Consider the following 23,652-nt stretch of genomic DNA (forward strand, 5'->3'; position numbering starts at 1 on the left):
ATCTTCAAAACGAAAGCTGGTGGCTGGAGGCCCTTGAAAAGGAGATTCGCCGTAGTGAGTAGTCATCGTTAGCATGCCGACTGTCAAACCATAGGCGGAGAGGGCGAAGCGGTACGTCGTGATGCCAGCAATGGTGGGAAATGTGGCCGACTCTGCCGTAGCTGAAACGGAGTGAGCACCAATCTGCCGCCTGCGATACGTCCATCTTACAAAGCTGCAGACGTCTAGGAGGCTCTTCCTGGGACGACCAAGATGCAGCAGTCGACGGCTGGATGTACGGCGGTAGCGACATAACAGGTGGTGAACGTCAGAACACGGCAGCGTAGCTCATTAAATGCAGCTCGGGACTGAGGTTTGGAGACGAGAACGCTTGCCTGATTTCGTTACGCATGAGTTTGGCGACAGACGCCACCGGCGGTTCCATTGTCAAAGTCGCAAGCTTCTGAATTCCTTCGTCTACAACCTTCCTAATCAGATCGTGGAGAGAATGCTGAGCATCAACAGCTATAGCGGTGGCATTAACCTCGTTGCTGCTGAACAAGCGATCGTACTGCATGCATCACTGATGAGGTGCTCACTGAATATCAGGAGCTTTCTTCATAAAATCAGACACGGTACTTGCTGGATTGCCCACCAGTCTGGCGAATAACTGCTTTTCATGCCGTGCATGAGGTAGCATAGGTAACTTATCTGTCATGTTTGGGTCGGCTTTACGACACAGAAAGGCTATGTCCTCGGCGAACATTACGATGGTTTTATTGTGTTTCTGAGCCAGTAAATGAATTAGCCACTGGACACAGTCCTGTCGGTCAACACTCGCAAAGGTATCAAGGAGCAGCTGGCGGAAGCCACTCCAGGTAGACAGACTGCCTTCTTGGTTTTCATACCATACACGAGCACTATCGCCAAAAGCAAAATAAACATTGGTGATCTTTTGTTTAAAATTCGAGTCATTGATCTTGGCAATGCGCTCGCAAAGTCAACCGGTCAAGTCGATTTTCGACGTCTTGAAAGGTGCCATCGTGAAAGTGATCTGGAATCTGTGGTAGAAGAAGAGCTATCTGTGGCGGGCTGGACTAACGGACACTTTCGGGGTCCTCTGGTGGGCTGGCGGTGGCCATGGGTGGCAATGGGTAACGTCTGGACGAAGGTTCCTGCAAGGGGGCGAGCTCAGGAGCACGGCCCTACAAACGATGACTGAAACGATGCATAGGTGTTGCAATGGGTGACAGCGTATCTGGGCTGGACGAACGGCTCCCAGGAGGGGTCCGGAGCATCGAGTTGTCGTACCCCACACCTATACCAGTGTGTCAGTGCAACGAAGGTAGGAGACGAGGACACGTATAACAAAAACGAAGTGCTTTTGTAGTGGAGCCTAGAGAGGACTTCGCCTTCTAATCACTGCTAGGCCGATGCACGAGACCAAGCCTACTAAGGCTCCCATCATTGCTTTTGTCGTCAACATAGAAGAGACGCAGCAGTATTGTTGCGATGCAGTACTGTATTTTGTGGTAATTTGCTGCTGGCAAAATTGTGACTGTAAAGCACACTTAGCCACTAAGCGTCTGAACTGTGCGAGATAGCCTCTCAATAGCAAAGGGCACGGCTTTGAGAACAGCGAGTGTTCCTTTTTTTCCTTTGTCAGCGCCATCCCCAATACTGACTATTCGTTGAAATCAACTGCGATATGTGACGACTGGCACAAGGTCACATGCACTGTATTAAGGCACAGTTTGGCGAGTGAACAGCTAGTGGGGAATTGCTCAATTTTCCAAGTTAACATTAGCCAAATGCACAATGTTTTAGTATAACGACTTACCAGTCTAGCTTTGTAACACTGACAATGTAATTGCAATGTTGCATCATATCTTATGCATATGCATTACTCGATATTCAATTCAATACTTGAGGCTTAAGTATTCGTATTCGAAAAGTTCGATATTCGCAAACCCCTAAAAATTGTTTTTTCTAGGGCAGTTTAGCCTTGGCTCATTCGCCATTCTGCGACCAGCTCCAGGAACTGCGGCAGCAATCCGCACAAGATAATAAAAAATTAAAACGCGTAACAATGTTCGTTGCTAATTTTCTTCATTGAAATGAAAATAAACCTTTGACCGATCCACCTGGTCTCTGCAAGGGGTTCCCCATCACTTCTACTGGTCCACGAGGGGTCCCCGACACATCCATGGCCAGCAACCACTGATGTAGACGTTTAACTGCCGTATGTGTTCCTTAATTATACAAGCACAAACCTGCCGTCTCCTGTCACAGTGCGAGCACGGAGATGCCAAATAAAAGTACTGGCAGGCCTTCAGAGCTATTTTTGACATGTCTGTAGCAATTTGAGACCTAGGCAGCCATAAAACTGCATGGATCCATTTTTTCAGATACTTTCGCGGTCCCAGGGAGTCCGAAAAATAGGCCACTGACAGCATATCTGAAATTTTTATATACAGTGTACGCACAAAATTTTGTAAACATTACAAAACTCACTGAACAACCAGAAATACTTCGTCCATTCTGTAGCTGCACACGTTTCATGATTCTGAAGTCACAAGAAATGCGGAGAAACTCAGTTTCCAATGGATAGTACTCTTTGCACCTAGAAAGGTAAGGTAGGAAAATGCGACACTGCGCAAATGACATTAGTCTTTATTAATGCTCTTGAATTTCTCCCCCTGATGCTTGTGGGGGAAGAGGAACAGCTGGTAGAGGAAATGGTCACGAGGAACGCGCTGTGCCAACCTGTCGACCGTGACATTGTCGCGCACCTCCAGGTTGATTTCTTCCTTGGCTGGGTCTATGCTCTGCAAAGAACACAAGCAGCAGTTTAGCACTTATGCATTTACAATATCTGCACCACCACTGAGGCATTACAGCAGAAGGGCCGATAGGAACTACACAAGTGAGAAAGAGCTGCATGAATAAAAGGAGGTAAAAAATACAAGTCACTGTGATAAATGTGAAAGGCACATGTTCAATAAACCAAGAATGAGCTGTGCCTCGCATACATAAGCAATAAGTCACTGTGACAATTTGTTCCAAAAGTGCAGTAGACATGCAGAGCTGCACTACAAAGGTGCTTAAGTTTTCTTCTTGGAAACCAGTCTCGTCCAAATGCAATAGATGACTGCCACAGCATGTGCTTGCATATAATTGCTAAGGGCGTGTAAATACTGAATATACTGAATACTGAAATACTGAATACTGAATTAACGAATCGAATATCGGATATACCAAAATTTTTCAAAAAATATAATTTAATGTTTACAAATTTCGGGCAAGACAACAAAGTGCTACACATACTCAAGAGTCTCTTAGCAGTGCACAACAAGAATATAACAAGCTATCAATAACTTAGGTACATAGAAATCAAGATACAGTGGAATCTCAGTGATACGAATTCGGCTGATACAAATTTTATTGTGATATGAATTCTCGAAATTCTCCGACCAAAGTGTATTGTATATAATGTAAAAAAGTTTGCATGATCCACAGAAATTTATCACTCCGGTGCAGATGATACAAACACGCGAGCAGTTAGCAGCCAATAGCAGCATGGGCAGGAGGCAGAAGCAGGTCGGGATTTTCGTTGTAGCGTGGGTGCATGCGGGCTCAAAAGCAATCAATCGTCTCCCGCTGACGGTATTCCTCCTCTTGGCGTGTTTACACTAGCAACCGGTGAGGTGCTGCTCCGAGCGAACAGACCATTTCAACCCCTCTACACCTGTTCGTTCACCCCCTGACTCTTCCCATCATTTATATCCCTCTACCTACCTTCTCGCTATTCCTTTCATTTCCGCTGGCTGCAGCTCGGGTGCCTCTAGCTTCCTTCTTAGTGCGTTTCTTATATAAACCGCGACCGTAGCAGCAACCAAGCGTTCCTCCTCGTTTCTGGAGTACTCATTTCATTTCGCCTGCACAAGGGTACGTAAGTTCACAGGCATCAATCCTCAATAGCAATGTCTGCCCCCAAAGTACAACGTTGCGGAAGCGGAGGGCACTCCCTTTTAAAGGAAAATTACAAATTTTGAAAAAAGTGGATGAGGAACCAAAAAAATTGTGCAGAGCTCGCCAAGGAGTTAGGCCTGGGCCGTATACTTTACCAACGCTTGTTAGTGAGCAAGACCAAATCATGCTCAATGTGCAGTGCTTTGGCATCAACAAAAAGAAGATAAAACTTCTCATCACGTCAAGTTAAAAGAAGTTCTTCTGACGTGGTTTAAAGAAGTGACAGCAGCTGGCATTTAGCGTTGACGGTAAAGTCCTAGATGACAAAAGCCGCAAATGTAGCACTTCTGCTTGGCATAGCAGATTTTAAGGCCTCAGCGGGATGGATGCACATGTTTAAAGCCAGGCATGGCCTTGCCTAGAAGACCATCTGCGGCGAACTAAGATCAACGCCTTTGCTGCTGAGGATTCGATGGAAGCAACACTGCCAGCGTTAATTGAGGGTTACGAAGCTCAAGACATTTTCAACGTGGACGAGGCTAGACTTTTTTATAACCTGCAGCCCGAGAAGAGTTTGCATTTTAAAGGTGAAGTCTGCCAGGGCAGGCAGAAGAGCAAGCAGCTCATGATTGTGCTGTTCTGCTGTTATGCGGACGGTTTGGAGAAGATGCAGCTGACAGTCATAGACAAATCACAGAAGCCGCGATTCTTTAATGTAGCCGGGTGGCTACCTTGCATCTATAAAGATAACAAAAAGGCGTGGTTGATGTCATTGTTTTTAGAGTTTGCTACCTACCTGGATAGGAAGATGTCTAGTCAAAACAGGAAGAATGTTTAGATTTTAGAGCAACGCCCAGCACACCCTAAAGAGATGATGCAGCACAACGTGAAAGTTGTACTTTTGCCAGCAAATGCCTCTAGTCACTTGTAGCTGCTTGATGCTGGCATTATCAAGAATGTCTAGCATCATTAGGAAAACTTGTTTGTGCGCTTCTGGCGAAAACTGACTGCAAGAATGCAAGCTTGCAGATCAACCTTCTGGATGCCCTACCCTTTATTGCAGTGCCTTTGCATCGTGTGCCGCCAATGGCAATTGCGAAGTGTTTAAGCAAGTATGGCATATTCAAAGCCAGTGTGACCACCTGTTCACAAGAGCCGGATTCAGTCCAGATTGAAAATTAGGACCTGCTTGGCGTTGTATGTTCTGCCAACAACTCTGTGACCGCGGATGGTGACCGCGCAACTGGCAGTGTGCAAAGTGTTGCAGACATTGTGGATGATGTTAACACATCGCAAGTTGAAATCGTGAGTCGCGATGACGAAGATAACTACAACAGCTCTGATCACCAGCCGTTGACCGCAGCAGAAACAACGCACGCACTTTACGTTCTGCGGCATGCAGTTGCATCGGAGACTGCGCAAAAACGCATTCTTTGCTGGCTGACTTGGATGAAAAGAAGAAAACGAAGACGCAGATGGACCATCTGGCACTTCTTTCCACGGAAATAAATCCCCTGTACATGGACCTCTGCTCTACAACTTATTTTTCCCTATTTTTTGGCGATAGGAATTTTCAGGTGACCCAAATATTTTCGCCGCCCCTTGAGATTCGTATCACCGAGATTCCCTTCGTCTGTTGAGAAGACCAGCAACGGGCATATCACGACCTACGGCAACCGCTGCAGACGTCTCCCGTGCTCTCACACTTTGATGACGACGCTCCTACGATTCTTCATAGCGACGCTAGTAATGTCGGCCTTGGCGCAGTGCTTGTACAGCGGCAGGACACCACCGAAAGAGCGATTGCTTACGCAAGCTGGATGCTATCAAGGACGGAGGCTAACTATTCCACTACAGAAAAACAATGCCTCGCACTGGGGTGGGCCGTCCTGAAATTTCGGCCACATATATATGGTCGGTGTTTCACCATTGTCAGTGATCATCATGCACTTTGCTGGCTGGCAAATTTAAAAGATCCAGCTGGTCGACTTGTGCACTGGAGTCTTCGGCTCCAAGAGTTCGACTTCACGGTTGTGTACAAGTCAGGGAAACGACACACCGACGCCGACTGCTTTTCTCGGTCTCCTGTTGACACTGCAGTGCACGACGATGATGACGTGGCTTTTCTAGGCGTGGTAGATACTGCCGCCGTTTCACGCCACCAACGCGAGCACGCACAACTGGTTCCTCTTTTCGATTACTTGGAGAGAAAAACAAGCAGGGTGCCGAGGTTACTCGCGAGAGGGCTGTCTTCGCTTTGCTTGCGCCACGATGTTCTCTATAAAAAGAACTTTTCACCTAGTGGCAGCAGCTACTTACTCGTCGTTCCCGCATTTCTTCGCGACGAAGTCCTACATGTCTGTCACAACGAGCCGACCACTGGTCACTTGGGTTACACCCGCACACTGACAAGAATTAGGCTAATGTACCATTGGCCAAGACTTGCGTCGATCGTGAAACGTTACATACAGACATGCTTGGATTGCCTGCGCCGCAAAGCCCTACCCAGCACCTCCACCAGTGTCACAGCCTAGTAGGAGACGGGAAAGCCGGTGTCGAGGACGTGTAAAAGGACTTTATCAGCACAGTCAACGTGACGTCGGTGTCGTCTGTTTTTCTACTCGCACGCTACTTCAGCGTCGTTTTCATCGCCTGGCACATACCCGCGGCGACCATAGAGGTTGTGGCAATATAGTGTAATGAATGACGTAAACTTTGTTACACATATAAAACAGCTTACGGGCATGACTAAATGTATGAAAGGATGAAGATTTAATGCTAACGGGTAAACCATTCCACTGTTTTATAGCAGTGAATGATCATGCCATATTTCCATAGTAGTGGTGCTGTCAGCGCAAGACGCTATCTGCAAACGTACAACCCTATTCTAAAACTCTTCACTCCTGCGCGCCCCGACGCTAACACCCGCAAAGCTCTTTGGGGCCCCAAACTATTGGGGCCCCTATTCTAAAAATTTGTATTGGGAAATAGCTAGGAGCATTGCTTTCGATGATACCTGTAATCAAGGATTTTCGTTTTTTACAGACTCCCCAATCGACCAAAAATTAGTCAAATCTGACAAATAGAGAAAGTGCAGTTGCGATTTCAGACAGTGCATGATGTTGCTCGCAGAAGAGTTACAACGGGAAGGTTTACCAGCACGTAGAATAGTTATCGATCAAATTTACTAATTTCTATAGACGCGGTAATGAAAGGGTTAAGACTAGAATTCTTAATGGGTGAACTTGTTCCTAGAAGCACAAGCGGATCACAACAAAAGTGGGCAGCACAGTTGGGGACTTTGATCTCGCGAGTCAAATGCATTTGCTATTTATACATGCCTCACCATACGTTCCATTGTAATTGTTGGTGCTTGCATGCATTTGAGAAGGTACAATACTATTCCCGTTGCATATGCAATCTGGTCAGGCATGTATGTCTCTTTCGCTATAGAATTGACTACAACATTCTAGAAATGTTGGATCGGTGACCACCCCATGAAAAAGGTCACTGGCAAAAACTAAAACCATGTGCACATTGCAACGATCGGCTATGCCATAATAATCACAATCATTGTCAACACCATATTTATCTGCAATATAGGGGGAACGCCTCGCCAGGTAATCTCTAGTCACCCTAGTCTTGCATGAGCTGACTCCAACCTATGCCTGAAAATTTCTTCATTTTCTCACTCCAGCTAATGCTCTGCTACCCTAGACTCTTTTTTCCTTCCCTAAGCTTTCATTCTATTACTATAATTGGCCAGCAGTGAGGCAGCAATTGTTTACACTTCCGGAGCTAAGCTGCATTTCAAGCCCCCTGCCCAAGACCGGCACAACAACACTTCTTCGTCCTAATCAAACAAAATACCACCTACCCACATTTGTGCCACTAAAGTTTGTTCAACCCTTTACTTTTGCTTCTCAAGTCATCATAACCACCTTAACTGGGGCAGAAGCGTCACCTGCTGCCAGTACCTTCGTTGTTTCTTGCCCTCAGTTACTCAGGTATCCACAGATGCTTTAAACTTAAAAACAACGGGACCTTATGTGCAGAGTATTTACGGGCAGCTGTTTACATCAGAACTGATGCATTAAACTTGGCAAAGCCAAAAGTGCAGCACATCGCTCCTACATCTGGAACCTTCATGAGGGGTCGGGAGTTGGGTTTTAACTCCTTGGTTGCACCTCTCGAACCAACTCGCGACACACCAGCGACCCAATTGGACAAGCTGGAATTTTACATGCACCTAACCATTTCCCTCTGTCTCCGCATTGTCCTGAACATAGACAAAACAAAAGGAGGAGGATGCGCAAGGCATCCACCTAATACGTTGTCATTCGTGTCCTGCCGTTTGCACAATCTTCAAAGCTGAGCTAGCGCATGACATTGTACGAGAGCATGTAAAACACTTCCACTATCTATGCTACACCATTTTCTGAAACACACACAGGCAAAGTGGAACCAGGTGCTGGACAACATTGAGTGCACAAGCACATAACAACAATTATGGTTAATAATGCAGCGACCTAACTGGAATACACATTGCGCCCACTGACGCAACCAGCACCGGGGTGATGCATTGCACTGTCCAACAACAATGGCCACGCCACCCTCCAATGGGGTTCCTTCTCAGGGGGTTTTGAGGCAGCAATTGTTTACACTTCCGCAGCTAAGCTGCATTTCAAGCCCCCTGCCTCACGTCACCATCATTTACAGCTATCTAACCTGTTCTCCCGTCCGCCACAGTATTGGTGGTCAAAACACAGGCTCAAGGAAGTCCATCCTGCACAAACAAACGCACCTCGTATGGTGACGAAAGCTCATGCGGTGCCTTGGCAAACAGGAAATGCAGCATCTGTGAGTGAGGCACTACGTCTCCTAGCATTGGGGACAGGGCCAGGTGCTAGCGACTCTGAAAGAGCACTGGCCACAGCGCCCGCTGTACCTGCTGTTGTATCAGGAGGACAATCCCAATTGCTGTGCCCCAGGTTTTGGACCTTGCCGTTGGGTGCGGAAGTTGGCCGAGGTTGAGGACGACTTTGAGATGAAAACTGGAGGTTTATTTATATTCTTTACATTGAGAGTACAAAGAAATTAACAGTCATAAAGTTATTACGGGCCGGCAGCCACTCGGACGCTGCGGCCCGTGGCAACAAGCTCGACAGAGATGAATGAAGGAATGCTCTCCTGTTGCTCCCGGTCTCTGGCTTTTAACCCCTTCGGTGTCTCGAAGTTAAATCACGTTCGGCCAATCGGCGAGCCCGCTCAGGTGGCGTCATTTTTGGCCAATGGTAAGCGCCCGTGCGAATGTAAGTCACACCCGGCACAGAGAGTCACTCTATTGCCTCCACCTGTCCGAGGGAGTATTTCTCTGCGGTATTGCCTTCCTAGTCTGCAACTGCCGTGACAAAGACGGATGGGGGGAGTTGCTGCCAGGGCTTCACGGTGCGTTAGAGCCGTCTTGCCTCGCGGCTTGCAAGCCCACAGCGTGGGCAGGCGGTTTGTTCTCGAGCGATCTTTCAGAGCTGCAAGTGTAGCTTTGCTCGAGATCCACGTTACCTGGAACAGTACCAGGCTCCCGCTACACTTTCGGGAAGAGTCCAGCAGTGAGACAACAGCTCCACATGCGGCGCACGAGGTGGGGACGCCAACTTGTTTGGACGTGCCGCACCTCGGGAACGTGGTAGATGTGCTTCTGCGCTCCTTATAAGTGTGACGCGATTCGATGTGGTCTGGTGAACTCGAAGGACGCTCAGGAAAAGGTCCCGTATCTAACAGCTCCTCCTCGCCCCGGAAGTTCGGAATGGCCGGTGAAATCAAATCGCTGGCCATGAGGAACGCTGAAAGAACATGTAGGGTACTGGTGTCGAGCCTCGTGTGACGAACTTCGGGATCCTGGGCCCCGGAGAACGTATGTCAAACAAACAAAACACCATAGCGCTGCACCACGTGTAAGCGCAGGCTCTTCACCCTTGATTCGCCAGGCTATTACTAAGTAAAAATGAACCCTGATCTTTTCTTTCCCCAGTTTGGAGGTAAACAAATAATGAAAACAGCGGAACATAGCTTAAGTGGCCTAACTTCACGAACAGCCTGTTCTTACCCTATTGCAGTGGCGTACCTATCACACGTTTTGGTGCCACAGTCCGGTCATCTCCACAAGTACGTAATCACAAGCGCTCTAGCTTTGTGGTCACTATTCAGAACGCGTACTTGCGTCTTAGGCAAACGTTTCATTACGCTTACTCACGTTTCTTCCTCTTGTCCATACAGGACACGTACCTCAAACGAACAATTAAACTTGCGGGACTCACGCACTCCGTAGAACCCTTAAAATAATGCGTCTTTTAGTAACTAGTTCCATCTACGCTAACTAGAGAAGTCAGAACACGGCCGCCCTAAACACACACGAGCAACCCAGTCATAAACCTTCTGCTTGTAGCCGACTTTCATTGACGGATAGCAAATTTATCGAAGAACGCCTGCGCTACACTGAGGCGACAATTAAAAAAAAACATTACGTTGCTAATGAAGTCTTCTTGCGGTGTCTCTTGCTGGGGGTGGCAGCACATGCCTGTAATTGCTGGGGTAAGATTGATTCAATACGAGACCAACGAAATGCCGACGTCAACAATTACCCGACTATTCAGCATGGTGTGTCTCCGGGACTATTTTATCAGACCAAGCTGACAACGCCACAACGGACAAATGCAAACCATCATAGTGCAGATGCTTTCATGATGACGGAACAGAGAAAATCAGCATGTTGATCATTGATTCACCAATCGCCGTGCGATCGGCCGCCGAACAAATGAAGTGATTGACAGAGCACCTTCACTTGTATATATAACTGATCGCGCTAATTATGAATCGAAACATGCTTTCGAAGTCGATATGCCCAAACTTCAGTCCTCCGAAGGGCTGAAGACTGAGCCAATGCTGATCCTGTTCAGCGAAGGTTAGGCCTGCGAAGCTGTAGAGTTCACAGTAACCAGTTAGGAAGAAGGTAACTACTTTTATAGTTCAGTTCTAACCTTAGCATTTGAAATCAACTACTCTTCACTTCGCACAGCAGACACATAATAAGAAGAAAGCGGAGACACAGCGCTGTGAGAACATTTGTATGTCAATAATTCCAAAAACTGCCCGTCGGATTCACTAGGTATATGAGTGGTTCAGTATGTGTTGTTATACTGACACATTTCTTAATTCCAGAGATACTCTGTTTACCAGTAAACAAAATGAGAAGCGACATGGTGCATTTAGTACGGCAGCATAAACAACCATCTCCCTCAGTTACTGACGATACCAGCGATGTCATCCGTGTTTTCACGAGAGGACTAAACGGCCTATAAGTGAGTGCTCACACGAACACACTTTTCTCTCACAATACTTTGTGGAATACACAAACGGTAAATATGATGAAGTGAGAATCAGAAATACCAGCCCGTAATATCTGTATTTAGTTCACATTTGTCATTTAAAGGGGTCCTGAACCACCCCTCGGGCTTGGTGAAAAAGCAAAGTCCACGGATAGCGTATGCTGCTGTGAACATCTCAGCCAAGTTTTGGAGTCGTGCGCAGCATGTGGAGCTTGGAAGTGGAGCACGAAGCCACCTTTAATCTCAAACACACTTTTCAGCAGAGCCTGCTTTTCACTCTTTTGTGGTGGCTTTATTTCATAATATAGCAGATTCTGGTACGTGTCTGCTACTGGCCAATAGCAGACATCAATGAAGAAGGAGGTTGGGTCAGTACGGTTCTTCCTACTATTACTATGTATATTTATTTACGAAGTTTAATAAACAGGCTGAAGCAAAAATCTGCTTTGGAATTTCAATAATAATTATGTACTTCCCGAAGAATCCGACTATCGTCTGTTCACACTAGGCCACAGCCGTCCGCGTAGGAATCACACTTTGGCCACCCTGATTATTGGTGTTGTAACCGTCAGGTTTCGCTAATTTCGACTAGTTTTGAACCATCAGCTAGCCTCAAACCACGCGATACTTAAGGTGAGACCACACATACACTTGCCAGCGCACGCTCACTCTTGGCGCTCCTGGTTAGATACCTTGGCAGACTATTGGGAGCACGTCAAAATGTGTAAGTTGGATGTGTCTACTATCTGTCGATCAAGCTGATGAAGGACAAAGCCAGTCCGCACCATGTAGCACGGTCAGACTAGAGCATATGAGCGCAAGCATGCACTCAAGCCCTGTTCTGCACGTAGCAAGCGCCGCACATATGCACTACAGTTACACGCAGGTGCGGTCTGCTATGTAGCGCGGACACCGTGGCCGCCACAGGGTGCCACAATGAGTCCCCTGGCTCAGCGCACTGGGGCTGGCTGAGGACAATCGCGTTTGGCTTAGGTTTGTTGCGTCGTAGGTACTAAAACTGGAAGTAGTGGTATCTACGTTAACATCCAAAATCAAGTTTGGACTGCGCACCACGGTGACAATCAATAGGCGCAGTGTTGTGGGCACGCACCGTTCTGTCACAGCCTTCACAGTGCAAGGCATTGAAGAAGGAACGGGAGCGTGGCGGAGGCCGTGTTCGGTTGCCAATAACTGCGCTTCTGCTGAATGCATCTAAGTCCTTCTTGCGGCAAGCTATTTCTCAAATACCCTATTTTAACTTCAAATGCACGTCCCCACTTTGATAAAAAGTAGTTCAGGGCCCCTTTAAGGCACTCATTGGCTTATATTGATTCGTCTTTTAAGTGGAACAGTGTAGCTCATACGCACAGATATGCATGTTTTGCTATGTTTTAACATTATGTAATATTAGCGATGCCCTGTTACCACAATATTTGAAGCTAACAGATCTGTGACTGTAGATGTTGATGCAAACAAATTCACCACTTTGGTAAATCCGTCAAGTAAAGCGGCGCTTAAAGGCTGCGTCAATATGCGACATGTTTAAAAAATATGTAAAATGAATACAAAAAGCAAGCTGCAAGTGCAAAAATTAGCGACAAGAAATTAAAAGCCGTCGGCAGACAGAACTCGATATGCCTTTATCGGGTGCACTGTTAGCACAACAGCGCACTCAGTCCTTCACAACCAGTAGTCGGCGAGTGCTACATGGGCTCCAGAAAAGACAGAATTGGGGATAAAAGTTGATGGAGAATACCTTAGCAACTTGCGATTCGCTGATGATATTGCCTTGCTTAGTAACTCAGGAGACCAATTGCAATGCATGCTCACTGACCTGGAGAGGCAAAGCAGAAGGGTGGGTCTGAAAATTAATCTGCAGAAAACTAAAGTATTGTTTAACAGGCTCGGAAGAGAACAGCAGTTTACGATAGGTAGCGAAGCACTGGAAGGTGTAAGGGAATACATCTACTTAGGGCAGGTAGTGACCACGGATCCGGATCATGAGACTGAAATAACCAGAAGAATAAGAAGAATGGGCTGGGGTGCGTTTGGCAGGCATTCTCAAATCATGAACAGCAGGTTGCCACTATCCCTCAAAAGGAAAGTGTATAACAGCTGTGTGTTACCAGTACTCACATATGGGGCAGAAACCTGGAGGCTTACGAAAAGGGTTCTGCTGAAGTTGAGGACGACGCAACGAGCTATGGAAAGAATGATGGGTGTGACGTTAAGGGATAAGAAAAGAGCAGATTGGGTGAGGCAACGAACGCGGGTAAACGACATCTTAGTTGAAATCAAGAAAAAGAAATGGGCATGGGCCGGACATGTAATGAGGAGGGAAGATAACCGATGGTCACTAAGGGTTACGGACGGGATTCCAAGGGAAGGGATGCGTAGCAGGGGGCGGCAGAAAGTTAGGTGGGCGGATGACATTAAGACGTTTGCAGGGACAACATGGCCACAATTAGTACATGACCGGGGTAGTTGGAGAAGTATGGGAGAGGCCTTTGCCCTGCAGTGGGCGTAACTAGGCTGATGATGATGATGATTGCAGAATAAATAATTAAATAGACATCATTAAAATTGCCTGACGGCGGGATTCGAACACAGGGACTCTAGCACAGAAGCCTGACATTGAAACCATTAAGCCACGGACGCATTTTTTTCTTTATTTCCAGACGTTCAACAAATACATCAATACATACTGCTCCCACCATCTGACAGTATTCACTTTCCCACCGCTGCGCTTGAAGCTTGCGGTTGAGATTACAAAACTTTCATTTTGCCAAGGGCATCCATCAATGACAACAGATCATCGTCGTACGCTAATTTCTGAAAAACTTCCAGCAGTTTACTGATATTCTCACAAAAATAAGAGTTTACTGTTCTCACATTTATATCACAATTCCTTACAGCCATGCGGTTTCTCCAGATACTGTGAAGGCCGAGAAGAAAGAACATGTCATAAGGTATACTGTCTTGCACTGTGGATAGGTAACGGATACCATGCGCTGTTAACGGCAATTCTTTTTTAATAGTTCTTAGCATAATATCCCAAAAGAAGACCGCACTCCAACAATCCAGAAAAACGTGTTCTATAGTTTCTGGTTTCTTGCAAATCAAACAGTTAGTCCCCCATGGTAAATAGTCCCCCCTTTCTACTAGCCATGTTTTTACAGGCAAGGTATTAGTATGTAGTTTAAAAAAGAATGTTTTCACTCCCCCTGGTACAATCATTCGTTTCACACGTTTTAAGACATCTTTCCCTTGGCCTTCGCGGTACATTAATCGATATAATGGTTCTGGGAACATAATATCTATTAAATCCGAGCTTATCCGCTTACGACTGACTGCAGCCAAATATTCTATGGAAAAGTAATGGTTTAAAAATCTAAATGCTACGACCACCTCACGTAAAAACTTACTCGTTGCGTAACACCCACCCTCCCTCATCGAGACAACAAAGTTAGGTAAGACATTGCTCAATCGGACTTGAATAAATGTTCGTAAGAAAGGATTTGTCGTGTCTCGTAAGAACAAAAATCTAGAAATCAGTTGCTTTAAGTATAAATTTTGTAATGACAAGCCCCCCTGACCCAACTTGCGAAACAAGTTGTTCCTGCTTGTTCTTTCATATTCAGACTGCCACGCAAAAACAACAAATACTCTATGGAATTTCTTGAGGTTGAATCGGGAACAACTTAGGACTTGCATGAGATACCACAGCTTGCTCACCAAGAAGATTCTGCAGATAGCCGCACGGCAAATATAGAGAGGTCACGTCCGGCCCACTTATCAGTTTGAGTTTTTAATTCCTGCACTTTGCCATTCCATAAGTCTTTAGTGTCTCGATGTCCGCCTAGTGGTACACCAAGATAAATCCCAGGCGTCAGCTTCCACTGCATACCTTCAAAAACACGCGGCGTTGTTTGCCACCGGCCGTGCCACAAGCCGACACACTTATTCAGGTTTATATTGCTGTCCGTCATGTCACAAAACTCACGCATAATTGTCATGGTAGCTCGAACACTCTCCTTATCATCACAGAAACCAACAACATCATCAGCGTAAGCTAATAAACGTACCTCACATCCTTCTAGGCTGAATCCTCGCACATCCGCACTATCAATAATTTTTTTACAGAGAGCCTCTAGATATATTGCGAACAAAAGAGGTGACAGGGGGCACCCCTGACGAACAGAGGAACGCACTTCAATCCTTTCAGTTAGCTTATGGTTGACAATGAGGTTAGTTGTACAATTATTGTATGCCATTTTAACTCCCTCTGTTATCCGTGATTCAACACCGACATAGCCAAGAATTGTAAACAGGAGATTGTGACATACTCTGTCAAACGCCTTTTCTAGATCAATTTGTAACATAGCGACTTTCCTAAAATCTACAAGTTTCAAGAATGCTGCGACCCACATGGATATTAGTAAATATAGACCTCCCTCTTATCCCGCCGGTCTGATGCGGTCCTACTACAGCTCCAATAACCCCTTGTAGTCTCCGCGCAAATATCTTCATTAGAACTTTATAAACTACGTTTGTCAGCGCAATTGGCCTGTAGCCTGTTACTTTGTTAAGTTTATTTGCGTCATCGCTTTTAGGTATCAAGACTGTATACGCCCTTTTAAAGGACGGTAGCAAACGACCTTTTTGATACGCCTCCATAAAAACACGCTCTAATAAGATGGCTATCTTCGAGCAAAAGGCTTTGTAAAAAACTGCTGTTAGGCCATCAGGTCCTGGCGATTTTCCAATAATCTATCTGTTTCTTCGGCGTCTAACCTAGGTAGAGTGGTTATAAAATGGCTTTTATACCCAGCCTTGCTCGGTATTCTACACTTGAAGAGCTCCCTGTAATATTCCGTAAACGCATAATTTCTTCGGCATCTCTAGATATTTTCCCTTTGTATTCAATCACAACTATTTCGTTTCTCCTCGCATACTTTTTCTCAGTTCCCAATGCACGCTTTGTTGGCATTTCATCAGCCAAGATATTTCCCATTCGTGCGCGAATAAGTGCGCCAGGGTATTTTTCCGTGTCGATAGCCTCAATTTTACTCTTTGTTTCCTCTATTTCTTCCATAAAGGAGCCTGGCGCTGCAGTTTCGGCATCCACAAATTCCTGAAGCATTTTTTTAAGGTTATTTTCCTCTTGGCGGTCTTTAAAACGTATTTCTACTGCTCGCTCTATGGCATTCATTTTTACGACTTCTTTAAATCGCTCCCATCGCTCACCCCATCCTTTTTCACAGTCATTATTTGCTTTGGCAATTTCTGTGCGTACACTTTCTAGAAATTGGTCGTCCTTTAAGAGTATCGCGTTTAATTTCCATGTTTCCCATTTTATTCTAGGTTTTGCGATGATCTATTTCCCTATGATGAAGGCTACTAAACAATGGTCGCTAAATGTTATGTTCAGCACCTTGTAGTCATCGCACATTGTGGCGATTTCTTGCGAAAGGTAAGCTCTGTCTAACCTTGCATGGCTATTGCCTTGAAAATGAGTATAATGCCGCTTATTGCCTTCTTTCGCGTAATGTGCAATGTCTTCCAACAGAGCTCTTCCAATGGTCCCCCTCAGAAAGACAACGCTCTTATCAGCCCAGTATCCATCCCTCGAACGATCGTCCGAGCTCAAAACGCAATTGAAATCTCCTAACACTATCAAACATCTGTATGTATTCAGATAGTGCGATATTTCTTGAAAGAAATTTAGCCGGTCATTCACTTTCGTTGGTGCATACACACATATTATACGGTATTTTATGTTGCAATATACAAAATTGCACAGCACGAATCGATCACCCTGACAACTTATAACTGTTTCCTCAACTATACCCAAACCTTTCTTAATAAACATACAGCAACCGGCCGTTGTGCCAACAGCATGACTAACGCATACAGTATAGCGGTCACTAAACTGTGCAACCATACTATCAGTCTGACTCTCACTCTCTATTTTAGTCTCTTGAACCGCCAATATATCTAAATCTTCTTCCACCATTACGCGTCGGAGCTGACGCTGCCGTCGTCTCGCTCTAAAACCTGTAACGTTGAGGAACGCGAGCGTCGCTCCTGTCCGAGCATACGTGCCTTCGCATCGCTCCACAGGAAAGACCCGAATGCCAACTTATTCGACAAGGACCAGTCCTCAGACGCGGCTCGGCTCCTCTAGAACATCATCCGAACATTTTGGCCAACTTCTGCTGTGATCGGACCAACGTACTGTGAGTTTCTGTGCTTTTGTCACGGACCTGGCAGGGTGCTCAGCTAGCCCTAACGGCTAGGGGAGTAGGCCTACCGTCAAGTACGCCAACGGCCCGCACTCCTTCAGCAGCAATGGCCCCGAAATTCGTCACCGACACTGATGGATGGACCACTCGAGTATCAAAACGTTCCCAAGGTACGCAGCACGTTGCAACGCTCATTCTGCGTCCGCCAACTGGCCTTTTCCTACCTCAGTGGAGCCCACGAACGCTTCACGACGCGCTAAGCGTCTCAGCAGCTCTGACTGCTGCAGAGGCTCGCGCCGCTACAGTAGACATCAAAAAAGAAAAGAACTTGGCTATAATAACCAGTGATGACCCCTCGGCGACAGAAAAACTCCAGCGCATTAATGAAACCACTATTAATGGCAAAACTTACCCTGTCCACATCTATATCGCTTCACCCCATAACTCGTGCAGAGGTGTGATTCACAACGTGGAACTGAACACCCCAACCGAAGAATTGATGCGTGAACTCCGAGCCCCAAATTATGAGATTATTGCGGCTCGTATGATGGGTAGAACAGCCACTGCAATCATAACTTTCAAGGGCTCACATGTACCTCGCCAGGTCATCTTCGGCGGAGGTGTATACCGCTGCGTCCCTCACCGACCCAAGGCGCAATTTTGCTCAACATGCTTTGCTATAGGACACCGATCAGACGTTTGTCGCGACAATGGAAAACAAAGGTGCAGAACATGTGGAAAGTCTGTCGGAGATCCTGTAGGGGATCATGACTGCAAACCAGGCTGCCCTAATTGTGGCAAGGACCACAAGGCAGATGACCCAACTTGTGAAGTGCGACGAGCCGCTGATAGAGCGGTCAGAGAAGCGGCCTACCTGAAGCGTTTGAAACAACGAAAGGACGACAAGCAAATGAAAACAGTCACCATCGCAAGCCGAAGCCCAAGCCCAAAACGCAACTCCGACAACACATCGAGAGACAGAAGTAGCTCCAGAAGCCGTCAGCGGTCCAGGGGCCGCAGCCGCTCCAGAGGCAGGAGCCGATCCAGGGGCCGCAGCCGATCTAGGGGACGCGGCCATTCCAGGGGCCGGGACCACTTCGGGGACCAAAGCCAGTCCGGCAGCAGTGGCCAGTCCGGGAGCGGCGGCCAGTCCAGGGACTGCAACCGGCTCGGTGGTGGCAGCCAGTCTCCGGATCACAATCATTCCCGAGGTCAACAAGACGAGCAACCCGCAAACCAGCGAAACGTGAGTCAGTCACCCGGCACCTCCCCTTTTCCCCCCGTGACCTATGCATCTCAAGTTCAAACACGAGCTCACAAAGTAGCCAAAGATTATAAGAACGCTCTACTTCAAACTCGCAGACCTAATGAAATGTCAACACTATCGTCACAATCACTAGAGCCTACCGAAGGCATGGACATGCAAGCAGAGGCACACGCACCTGAAGTTACACCATTGGGTGATATAGAGCAACCCTTATCACAGGAAGCAGAACCAGCGTCATTGCAACCGGCAATGAAAAAGGCAAGATACCACACAACAGCCCTACAACACCTTGAAGCAGATTTTAAGCAACTAAGGGACGAAATGAAAGACATGCAAACCAGTCTAGAGGCCAAGATAGCTCAACAGGTTGCTGCTCAAGTTGAGGAGGCGCTAAAAACATACACTCAACAAATAATGAGCCAAATGCGCTCCCTGTTCAACGAGCTCCTCAGGAGCCAGGCAGAGGCGATTGTCTCTACGCAAGTGCAGGCTGCGATGGCCGCATTACCGCGCCAGGAAGAGCGCGAACTACCTAGAGCACGTCGATCTACCAGCGTAACGCGACCCACTCCTTACCCTACAGCGGGCGCTCCGCAAAATCATCAGTAGAACAATGGCGACTAATCTGGTGGTGTGGCAGTGGAACTGTAGAGGGATTGCTCGAAAACGGGGCCTTCTCACGCAGTACATTGCCGCTCAAGATCGTCGACCCGACATTCTCCTACTCCAGGAAACTAACCAAACACCTCATCTTGCAGGCTACACGGCGTATAGCCATAATTCTGCATTGGCCATTCTTATTCGTAAAGATATAGCGGCAAATGTTGTCCACAGCACTGAACAGAGTCTCACTGTACGTGTCTTTCCTACTAAGATTGTCAAGAGCAAGGCACAGCCCCACTTATTCATCACAAATGTTTATAGCCCGCCAAAACAGAAAGTAGACTTCTTCAAGGAGGTTGCGAATCTGCGGCCAACGAGGTATTTTGATCATCTAATAGCAGGCGACTTCAACGCGCCACACACTTCATGGGGATACACAAAAAACTCCTCCAAAGGATCCGCACTACTATACCATATGCAACAGGCCCAGCTAACTCTCCTTAACGAGACCGACTCCCCGACGCGGCACGGAAACTCCGTAGAAAGAGATACCACGCCTGATCTCGCCTTCATTAAAGGACGACTGTCAGCGCAATGGGTTAACACGCACGATACTTTAACGAGTGACCACACTGTCATAAAGATGTTTCTACAAATCAAAGGATTCCCAAAACGCCAGCGCAAGCATCGCCTGACGGATTGGAATGAGTTCCGAAAGACACATGTAGGAGACTTCCAAAACATGCACTTGAAAGATTGGGTAGAGATGGTCAGGCAACGAATCCAATCACACACGAAGGAAATAATAGAGAAGTGGGAGCAACCAAGCACGGACAGGCATCTTCTTCATCTCTGGGAGGCACGACATGCCCTCATTAAGAGATGGAAAAGAAATAAGCTCAATCGAAAACTACGCTCACGCATCAACACGCTCAACGAGCAGATCGTCCACTACACTGAACATCTCACTCGTGAGCAGTGGTACGATACGTGCAACAAGCTCAATGACACATTGAATATGAGCTCCACGTGGAATCTCATCCGATCACTCATTGACCCAACCCAGACAAAGACGGAAACATCCCATAAGCTCCGAAAGCTGCTCGAAACATTTGAGCATACCGATGACCTATTCAACGAGCTTATAACAACACACATTGCGGATCCAGTGCAACCACAGTATGCCGACTACAAAAGCGCAGAGCCAGAAAATGAGGGTCTCACCGGCCCAATCACATTAGCGGAACTACAGCGTGCCTTAGCAGAAGCAAAGCCGAATAAAGCGCCAGGACCAGACCAAATTACGACAACACAGCTCCGCAACCTTACAGAAGCCGATCATGCATTCTTACTTCAGCAAATTAACAATGTGTGGGACACGGGCAGCTTGCCTGAAGAGTGGAAGACAGCCAGCATCATTTTCATTCCGAAGCCTGGCAAGCCCCAAGCCATAGCGAATCTGCGTCCAATATCGCTAACATCATGCGTCGGCAAGCTAATGGAGCGCATCGTGCTTAACAGACTTCTAATTCACCTTGAGCAATCACAACACCTACCCCATAATTTGATTGGATACAGACATCACTTATCTACTCAAGACGTTCTGCTGCAGCTACACGAAGAAATCACGAAGGAAACAAGCAGCGCTCAACTTAAAGCTATTCTTGCCATAGACCTCAAGAAAGCTTTTGACTATGTTAACCACGATGCTATGCTGCAAGAGCTCGAAGCTACTGGCTGCGGAACCAAGCTTTATAACTATATTAGGGACTTCTTACGGAGTCGCACGTACACGCTACGAGTAGGCGACCTCACCTCACAACAGTATCCCCATCCGCAGAGAGGTATCCCGCAGGGTTCCGTGATCTCGCCCACTCTCTTTAATCTTGCCATGTGCGTAGTCCATAGAGCGCTACGAGACATCCCCGACATCAAGTATGCGATCTACGCAGATGATATCACCATCTGGATCAACACGGGTTCACCAGGGCATATCCAAGAAACTCTCCAACAGGCTATGAACAGAGTGCATGAGGCTGCTCAAACTATTGGCCTTAGATGTGCGCCGGAAAAATCTGAGTTGCTACTGGTCCATCACAAAAGATGGAGACCGCCCACCATACAAATTGTAAACGAAAGCGTGCCGATTTCCCAACCAAAATGTATTAAGGTACTCGGTCTCCATATCCAGAAAGATGGAGGTCCCGCTGCGACGGTGCATCACCTGCTCAGACAAGGAGAACAGGTGCTGCACATGATGCGTAGGGTCTCCAACCGAGCAAATGGAGTGAAAGAGGCGGATATGCTTCAACTAAGAAACGCACTAATTATGTCGCGCCTGCGCTATCACCTGCCCTATACCAATCTCCGCAAGCAAGATATCAATCGCCTTGATGCGCTCATCAGGAAGGCGACAAAGCTGGCCATCGGCATCCCGTTTAGTGCCAGCACTAAGCTCCTACTTGACATCGGTTGCCATAACACGGTGGAGGAACTAGTCAGCATTCATCGTCGTTCCCAAGAACTGCGTTTGCAGCGCACGTGTCAAGGTACGCACATCCTCCACAGCATCGGCCATCATCCTGAAGCTGCGCCCCTTCTGAACACGCGCCCACTACCCCCGAAACAACGCGAACTTCTAACTATAGCTCCACTGCCGCGCCACATGAATCCAGAACGAGGCAAGGAGAGGCGACGACAGCGAGTTGCCTACTTCAAGAGGTACACGGCAAGACACCCTGACGGCATATACTTGTACGCTGATGCTAGCGTTGGTGCACGGGGCTCCGCTATAGCAGTCGTGAATAACAACCTCCAAACTCTACATACTGAGTTACTCACAGAGACAGATCCGACCTTAGCGGAACTGACAGCCATCGCAACTGCGATCAAACACATGCCCCTTAGTAACTCAGCCTACCCAAGAATCATATTTACCGACTCCATGGCGGCTTGCAGGAAATTGTTGCACAACGATCTCCCTGCCCACACTTCGACATTTATTCAAGAGCACCTCCAGGGTCCTCTGGAAATCATCTGGATACCTGGTCATGACGGACTGCCGGGAAATGAAAGAGCTAATCAGCTCGCCTGCGAGACTTTGAACCAGGCACCCTGCATTCCGCGACCAGCCCAGACGAAAAGGTGGGCTCCCCTGCTTCTGCGGCCATATCAAGAGGCAAGACGCAAGTTCCCCAAGCTCAGCAAAGTGCTCACCCGTGAACAAGGTGTACTGATTCGTCAGGCCCAGACTGAAACACTCCCTACACCAGCAAGAATGCACCTCCTCCGCGGCCTCTTACCTGAAGATCCCCCACCCTGCCGATACTGTGGCGAACACCCGAACACATCCCATATCCTCTGGTCCTGTGGACCACCCCCACCTCCCCTTCCTGCCCCCACAAATCTTTCCCCTAAACCCCATGCCGGGTGGCTGACAGAAGCAGCCAGCGCCGACGACCAACGGTACCTTGCGGCGTTTATCAGTGCTGCATTGAAGAATGCCGCAAGCGAGGCTCTGGACTGAGGGCCTTTCCACGTTACCACCGAACATGAAAATAAAGTTTTTTCTCTCTCTCTAACGTTGAGGGTTCCCACGCGCAATGGAGCTAACGACATAGCCATTTCAAAGAGCAAGAGCAAAACAACAGTAAGGCCCCCAGCAAATAGCAACCCTCACAAACTGAGCGTCCCTGTCGGCACGACAGCTTCAACGGGCACCCGCGACACCAGTCGCGTTGGTCACTGCGTCGCCTGCCCTTCTCCGGTGAGCGACGCTGACCGTTGCGGTGGGGCGGACTTCCCATTCTTGGCCCGCGTCGAACGGACCACCATCCACTGCGGCTCCAGGCGCTGAACACTGTCAGCCGGCGTCTCCTCTTCTGGAGCATCGCTTCGGTGCCTCTTGAAAGGCACGGCTGGCTCCTCAGTGACCATCTCATCCGGCGTCTCATATGGCGTCTCTGGCTCCGCGTCCATCTCCACGTTAAACGCGTCACACCCGTGATCTGTTTCTGCGGGCACAGGCGGTGTCTTCTCTTCTTCATTCCTTCTTCTTTCTCTCTGCTTTCTTCCTGCTGTGGCGTCCTGTGTCGACGCGGATGGCGTTGCCACCTTTTTTGCGACACTTGCCACCTGTTGAACCGGCGTTTCCGAGGACGCTGTCAGTTTCTCCGTTACCTCCTCTTCCATCAATTCGAGA

At 47.5% G+C, this 23,652-nt stretch overlaps 1 protein-coding gene across 2 annotated transcripts in view; it reads right to left on the reverse strand.

The window, feature by feature from the left end:
• Positions 1-2,627: 2,627 nt before the first annotated feature.
• The window catches only part of LOC142592718 (uncharacterized), a 63,737-nt gene continuing 42,712 nt past the window's right edge, over positions 2,628-23,652 (reverse strand). For both annotated transcript variants that reach the window (XM_075704317.1, XM_075704316.1), the window contains one exon: positions 2,628-2,807. In XM_075704317.1, the coding sequence (XP_075560432.1) occupies positions 2,646-2,807 (162 nt within the window). In that variant the 3' untranslated portion in view covers positions 2,628-2,645. The remainder of the gene's footprint in view (positions 2,808-23,652) is intronic.

Source organism: Dermacentor variabilis, chromosome 9, assembly GCF_050947875.1.
Source record: "Dermacentor variabilis isolate Ectoservices chromosome 9, ASM5094787v1, whole genome shotgun sequence".
Classification (NCBI taxonomy): domain Eukaryota; kingdom Metazoa; phylum Arthropoda; class Arachnida; order Ixodida; family Ixodidae; genus Dermacentor; species Dermacentor variabilis.